Consider the following 8,051-nt stretch of genomic DNA (forward strand, 5'->3'; position numbering starts at 1 on the left):
ACTAACAACAGCTTCGGTCAACCTACATAAAAGCTACCAACTACGCCTGAAGAATGGGAAGATTGAAGTTTCTGCCTTCCACCGAGCTCAGGGGTTTCCGTTGTGCTGTGGAGCTATTGACGGGACACTGATAGCAATAAATCGGCCTCAAGAATTTGAAGGCTGGTACAATCGCAAAGGTAGTATATTGTTTTATTTGTTTATTAAATTAATGTCCATCGATAGACATGCTAACTCAATTGCTGTATTTCTAGGCTTCCCCTCGTTAAATGTGCAAGCCGTATGTGATCACCGGAAAAGGTTCATATCGTTTGACGTTCGCCCTGGGTCATGGAGTGACGCGAAAATATTTGAATTCTCGGTGTTTGGCAGAAATATTGAGCGAATTCTATCAACAGGACATCATATCCTCGCAGATGCCGGCTACGGTGTTTCTCCTGCAGTGATGACCCCATACAACGAGAAGGATGAAGGAGGTTCCCTCACAAATGTGCAGACGAAGTTCAATTACAAGTTATCTTCGACCCGCATGGTGATTGAAGGTGCATTCGGCCTACTCAAAGAACGCTTCAGAATTTTTAAAAAGCCTCTTGAAGAACGCACACCTCGAGCTTCGGTGCGCGTCGTCGTCGCTTGTTTGGTTCTTCACAACCTTCTGATAGACTTTCAAGACACAACCAATTTCGAGTTGAGCGGTGCTTACAACTCTGGTGATGAGGAGCGTATTCATCAAAGTCAAACCAACAGGGAAAAGAAACTAAAAAGTAGATTAGGTTGTCAAAAACGAGATGATATTGCAGCAGACTAAACTGCTTAATCAATACACTGTTTTCGTGCTGCATCGTTGACATTCACTGGCACTCAACTTAATCCCTACGCTGTAAAGCCGCTATTAGCTGGGAAAGATTCTGATTTTGAAGTTGCATTTACACCAACTGTTCATCCTGACGCTGCATCATCGTACGGAAGCGGCTGTCGATCAGGTCACCTACGGCGGTGTCCATGCCTTTCTCCGCCTGTTGAGTTGGTGCCATGGCTGCCGCCATGGCCTGAAAGCCTTCCGCAACCATTGCATCCCGATTTCAAACGATTCGCCTATGGTTTTTCGCTTCTTGTTCTTTTGGCCTGATGTCTGCTTCCCCAACTCCTCCTCCTCCTCTTCCTCGTCGCATGACAAGAGTGGACCTCCGTCGGCTTCACTATCGGCTAGTGTGTGGCCATCCATGCCAGCAGAGCTAAACAAATTGTAAAACAAATAAGTTTTCAACTCGTAATAATATGACGTTTACATGCTTGCCTAGCCCAGAACTGCTCCATCAGATCCAGCCCTGTTGGGTCTGCAACGTTGTTCTCTCTGTTTCCGGTAGCGCGACAGTCAGCCTTGTACTCCGCCCACTTGCGCTTCAGCCATTTCAGCTGCACAGCAAGACAACACGTACTTATTAGTTAATATTAGAGCATCATTAGCTTCATAGATGCTTACCTTGTTTTTGCATTGCTCGGTCGAGATCGGTGTCTTCTGCCGCTCACTCATGTCCGTGGCGAGAAGGAGCCACGTTACCTTGAGGGCTGCATTGTTTTTTGCGCTGCTAAAGCGGTCCGCGTAGGTGTCAAAACGCAGCGTCATCAGATCCCGCACCATGCTCTCGGTCCAGTCAAGTATAGCCGAAGGCTTCTTGCCACTTGAAGCTGGCAGCTTCTTGGATTTATTCCCCTTCCTACGCTTGGGGACGGGTCCTCCGCGGTCGACCGCAGAAGGACTCGACCCCGCGGTGCCACCCAAAGAGCCCGAGAGGTTGGCATCCGCTTGAGGGGGTAGCGTGGCGCTGGCCGCTAATATGTCACTGCTACCGACGAGCAATCCGTTAATCTGGGCTGCTTCTGGCGCGGGGTAGCTGACGATGTCATGGATCTCTGCGGACCCGCTCACCGGACGCGTAGGGGGCATAATGTACTTGAGCGCGCGAAGTCTAAAGTGAACACTGCCAACGGTTTTACAAGCGACGACAACCACTGAAAACCAGACAGCGTCTTGTTCTGATACCTACCCCTAGCGAGAACCAGCACCAGCCAGCGCGACCAGCCCCTTAATGAACCTTGAGAAACATGATATTCTGTCGTACATCATAATTCAGGTTCACCCAGCCCACTCCCATGGATATTGCTCAAATGACAAACCCGATACGAAATTTTGAGGACAGCAAGTGTAAATGTGTAGCCTACGACTATGAAGTGGCCGTGGAAAAACTTGTACACCGATCACTCTAATTAGTCAGACCCTGACTAATAATGGTGACGTCGGTCCGCCGTGAAATATACGCACGACTATTTTCAGTGAGTGACTACATGTAATACAGTAGTGCACCCCGTTTTCGCGGGGATGGATCATATAGGATTTGCAAATAAATCAGACTTTAGCCTACAAACAATTGTTGATTTGGATTCAGGATCATCACATTAGGAAGTTTATCAAAGGTCCTAGGGCGCGAAAACGGAGTGCAGTACTGTAGTGGTGCACGACTAATAACTAGCCGAGCGCCACCGCTACGCGGCGGTATTTTAGGTTGAGTTTTACTTGCTTTTGCCTCCGCTACGCTTCGGAGGGATAACTATTGAAATAGCGCTGAACATATGTGTATATAAATCGATTATTTTTAACTTCATCAATTTGGGTCAGCATATGCCTACCGGATTTAAGAAATAAATATTCTAATGATCTTGAATCAAGATTCTTGATGCAATCTCTTTCTTATTGCTGGCTATTACTGTATCTTCATCTTCCACCCAAAACCACCTGCACTTCAAATAACATTTATACAAACGCTACACAATATGTTTAGTTTAGCGTCGTGCTCGATATCACGGACCATTTCTGAGCCGCTATGAAACTTAGCTCACATGATAGTAATGGTCTGTACAGCTTGCACTTCTTACCTGCTTGTACTGCCTATTTGAGCTTGTAAGTAACTAAAGATTGCTCACTTCACACACAAAACTCAATGAAAGCTAGAAAATATTCAAATTGTAATATTTTTATGCATGCAGCGTTCGTTTTGTGCTGATTCAGAATTAGTCAATAGACACTCGATTCTGTACCAGTTATGATTAAAGCATTTGGATAATGTGGCGCAAGACGCCTTGCTATTGTTGTTGTTGACGGTGCAGTAGTGCTTTCAATTTGATAGTTTAACGATAATTTCAGGATGGCTAAACGTCATTTAGGCTCCAAGTTTATTAACGTTTCTTTATGGTGTCTACTTAGCCAACTATAATTAACACCTCTCGTGTTTTGTTGTTGTATTGCCGCTCCATTTAAAATCGTATCCTACGCCCCTGTCGGCGACACGTCCGCCAGTTAAGTAGTATCGGATTTTGTTGCCTAACAACTCTTGGAAAACAATTGCTTACAGCAGTCTCTTAGAAAACAATGGTTACAGCAGTAACACATATGAGTTCATTCTATTCAATCTAAAACTGTTTATCTGTATGGATCAGGTGACAACGTTTATTCCAGGCTATCCATTATCCGATGTTTAAATACTACGAAGTTTTATTTTGTACTTTTTTAATATGGGATGTTGCTATTACTGTTTGAGTGCTACTTATTCTCAAATGAAATAGCCCCTAAAGACGCTTCCTATGCTGCAAGGTGCTTAGCGTACACGTAGGAATGTGTGTTTTCGAGGCCATACCATAATATACGTAATACTATGTTCTTAATCGTTTCTGCAAGTTACAATGACTAAAATAATAGCTACAACTGTTTTGTTGTTGAAATATTAAGAACATATCTGAGTGTGAGGTAACTGATTGAGCTGCCAAATAGTAGGTCGTAAAAACACCGCTGTGCCTGCAAATCACCATATGTGCTCTGTGAACCACATGAATTTCCTGATGTAAGCTACATAATTTAGTTTAAACCAATTACAGCCGCCTTCGCTCCGCTCGACAGCCAATGATAAAGCTCAAAAATCTGAGCGTTTCGTGTGACGGACGGACGGACACCGTGCTAGCATTGATAGTTCCAGCACTAGCCGTTCGCCGCCGCTACGCGGCGGAGTGGCATGGTTTGTTGGAGATCAGGTGGCCGCAACTAAAGGTGCTTCTTGGTGTCGCGTGCTTTGAGAGCGTCGTTCACCCCAGTACGTCGTGGCTTCGTGAAGTCAACCACTTAGCTTTCCGTAGTCGCATCCGGCCCCATATAATTTTGTGGTTTGGAGCGTTGCCGCTACCCCGTACTACAGTTTGGATGTTGTGTCCTTCAACGGCCCATGCTCTTCCGTGCTCTTCCTGGCTTCGTTGTTCCCTGCTCATCCGTGGCACACGCTGCTTATTGGTTATGCGCTCTCTCTTTTGGATTCATGCTCTTTAGTATTGCGTTTTTCGTGGCTGCTACATATTTCCTGTTCTCAAACGTTTATGAGGGCTACACCACTTTCGTAGTACGTAGTCTTTCGTGGCCGTTGCCCTCCAATCACCGGTACGCTTGCCAAAATGTGCTATTCCGTGGTTTCGTGCCTCCCCGCTGTCGTGTTGTTCCGTCGCCCGTGTATCGTATCCTCCTGGTGAGGTTCCATCGACCGCGTTATCCCGCTATCGTGGAACCGCGGTGTGGTTTTGCCGTATACGGTATTGTACCCGCGTAGTGCATCTGCGTTGCCCGTGTTATCGTGTTTTACAATGGCATCGTGCTCCACGGTGTGCAATCGTGGTCAACCCGAGCACCTCGTGTATAACCTGGCTGGTCCGCCGTCGTGCAATCGAGTTCTATTCTACTACTGAACTCCGTGGCTCGGTAAGCTCAGGATCTACACTGGTATCGATCTCCGCGGCTCGATGATTTTCAGGCTGTAGCTCCGCGGCTGCGTTCTCCCATGTTTAGTGGCATAGTTAGTGCTATCATACTAACTTCTGGTGTCGGGGTTGGTCTGTCGTCTGGGCGATCGCTAGCTACCGTGGTATCGTGCTGTGGGTCTCCGTGAGCTTCGATTCTACCCTAATAGCGTGCTTCAAAGCTCGGTGATTTCCCGCTTATGCTCTCTCGTGGCTTCGTGTTAGGTTCATCGTCTGTGCTTCATGTTCTACCGTGGTGTTATGGGAGAATTGCTTTCCGTGCATCTTACCGTTTCCGTGGCCCGTGTTTTTCAGCATGTTGGGGTGTCATTACTTCATTTACTTTCCGTGATCCGTACGTTCCCATCATATTCTTGCCATTCCAAGTTTTCATGGTAGCATGCTCGTCCGCGGTTCGTGCTTTTCAGAATTGCTCACTGCCTTCATTGATTTAGTCCTCTTTCAACGTCCGTGGCCTTCCGTGGTTCGTGCTCTTCCCTCTACCCCATCGTGCACATATTGTGCCCTGGTGCTCCTCCGTGTTTCGTGTTCTTGTTTATCCACTTGCCTCCGCGCTAATTCAATCGCAAACGCTGCTTTTATTTTGTTTGATGTATGCTACATATCGTGTTGGAAAGTGCGCACAATATCTTAAGGTCGTACACTACGCGCGCGAATACAAAGGAATACGATCCTTTTTTTTCGGCGGCGGAGTGGTGTACATGGTTATGTGGGGTGGGATGGTGGGAAGCCACTATATTCACATTTTTAAAACGTCTGCAAGCAAAATATGAATTATGTTTCCAATAGTACTACGAAAATCAGTATTGTAAGTTAAATTATTACAAAAGTACTACGAAGCCAGAACAAATCATATTTTTGCCAATAAGTACTAACGTTTCGATTGAGGCCGAAATATGAGTCACCAAATCCTACAATTTTTTTCAACAGCTCCTACGACGATATAGTACGTGTGTGCTTATCGGCGCCTTATACTAATGCTAACTAACGCGCACACAGGCAGCGCCCTTCGCGTGAGGTGGCGAACCGCAGCTGAAAATGAGAGCAAAATGAAATTTGAGCGGTGCACTTAAGTACGATGTGTAGACCACATAATGCGATTTAAGCCAATCGACGCCGCCTTCGCTGCACTCGGCAGCCAGTAGAACGCGCGTATTAGCGTGAGTTTTATTAACCCTATTCATGGCTAAAAGTGCAATTTTTGCATAGTCAAGCCGAGTCACAAAGATAGGTGCAGTCGAAAGGATTGGAAGATATAGTACCGAACAGGTGGAGTGTAGCCATGTGCGAGGAAAGGTTCATGCTAGCAAATAGGCCCGTAACGGACGGACTGACGGACAGACACCAGACTCCACTAGATTGGGTAGATTGTGAAATCTGAGCTAATATACTAAGCTGTTGCTGCTGAATTTGCTTCAGTGTATCCTTGATGAAATCCTACTGGATAGCGATAAAAAAAATTTCCGAAGCGACTTTCTCAGTTGCTCTAATTTCCAAGTACCGTCGCTACTATCATCTATCCCACGCTGCACCATCGATTTTTTTGGCTCAATTCGTGCTGTTCTTGTCCATCTCAGCATTGGCCAGTCGAATGCATTCTGCGGCAGTCTCCAGGTAAAATTGTTTGCCTGGGTTTGCCAATGCTCCAGATGACTTAGGTCCTTGCATCCATTATCCACGTCTAATTGCGTCAATATTTCTTTTCTCGCAAATAACGCGCCAGTGGACCTAGATTCGCTGTATTGGAAATCTATCAGCAGGTTGCACAAAATCAGTAGCATTAGGCGAAAAAAAAAAACGGATGCGTGTTCGCAACTGTTTCCCCAGTGCCTGTACCGCTCCACTGGAATGTCCGCTTGCGTTGTCCATCCAAAGGTCACGCTCTGCAGCGAACGGTCCACCAGGACCCCAGCACCGCACTTCTTGGAGCCATTGTTGCATCAGGGCGCTGTTGATAAACGCGCTCGGTGAAGAACGGTACGCAACCCCCGCAATACTACCAGGAAGACCTTAAATAGAATAACTGGACTTCTTGTTTTTGAATATGAGCATGGGGTACATAATTTTTGGGTCCGAACATCCCCGAAGCACACACACACGTCGTAATCCCTTCTCTACCCAATAAAATAAATTGAAGTATGGTCAGTAGATTGAAAACTGCTATATGACTCGGAGCTAAGAAAAAACTAATAACTGTACATTACCTGAAACAATACTGCGGTATTTGACCTTGTCCGCGCCACAAAAGTCCAGCGTTTTACCGTCGTCCAGGTCGATAACAAAATGACTCTCATCCATATTAAACTGTTGTTCGGGGTCCAGAATGCTATCGTCGACGAGATGATTTACGGAGCCTAGGTGTTTTGCGACGGACTGCTCGATCTGAGCCTGCTTTGCCTCGCTGACTTGCTTTTTTTTTCCTTTATCTTCCGATAGACAATATTGTGGCGCCCAGTAAATCTTGGATTCGCCGAGGTGTGACCAGAGTGTGGTGTAGTGATTTCTCCGTAGCTGCGGATTATCACCCGTCGACAAAGACGTGACACCGCCCAAGATGTTCAAGCGACGAACCCTCGGTCATGTGATGTACGGAGACGCCAAGGTGCAAGGGACTCGACTGCGTCACTTCCGAATTCTCAACGAGTATTGGATACGGTCCATATGTCACTGAATCCAGGCTGTCCTTATTATTAATAATGGACTGGCCGAATTCGCATTCAGCGGACCATCTACAGTACGAACCCTCGGTGGCGGTTGGGATGAGTTCACGGAAGACTCAGCGACCCTTTGGAAGCACGTTCACCGTCTGGGACAGGGCGCGGACCGTTAAAGATACTCATGCGACGGTGCAGACGACGCTTGGCGTGCAAGAAGATCCATAACGGATCATTGTTCACTTGATATTTGTATACTTGATTAGGACTTCTTATTAGGAATAGACCCGAAAGGGTAAGCTTAAATACAAAAAAGAATTTCCACTCAAGCACACAGAGCGACGTCCGGCTTCAAGGTACGCGTCTGGTCAAGCTTGTTTGAGTGTGTTATGCCTGTCGGTGAACTCGAAGCTCTGTAGCGAGGGTTCATCCGGCAAGGCCAAGAGACTTTGTGTATTGGCCGATTACTATCGGAGGTTTTTACGTGACGGCTTATTAATGCCTATTTGCACGACTGGGAGTGCTTGAATTGCCTCCCTTTTT

The 8,051-nt window shown here is 46.4% G+C and overlaps 1 protein-coding gene across 1 annotated transcript; it reads right to left on the reverse strand.

Moving 5' to 3' along the window:
• Positions 1-923: 923 nt before the first annotated feature.
• Positions 924-1,948, reverse strand: PITG_19460 (uncharacterized protein; the record flags this gene model as incomplete). Its single annotated transcript, XM_002996959.1, has 3 exons — positions 924-1,235; positions 1,388-1,416; positions 1,484-1,948. The coding sequence occupies 3 exons, from the start codon at positions 1,946-1,948 to the stop codon at positions 989-991; spliced, it is 741 nt and encodes a 246-aa protein (XP_002997005.1).
• Positions 1,949-8,051: the final 6,103 nt, after the last annotated feature.

The sequence above is a fragment of the Phytophthora infestans genome, genomic scaffold (assembly GCF_000142945.1).
Source record: "Phytophthora infestans T30-4 supercont1.94 genomic scaffold, whole genome shotgun sequence".
NCBI classification, from domain to species: Eukaryota; Oomycota; class Peronosporomycetes; order Peronosporales; family Peronosporaceae; genus Phytophthora; species Phytophthora infestans.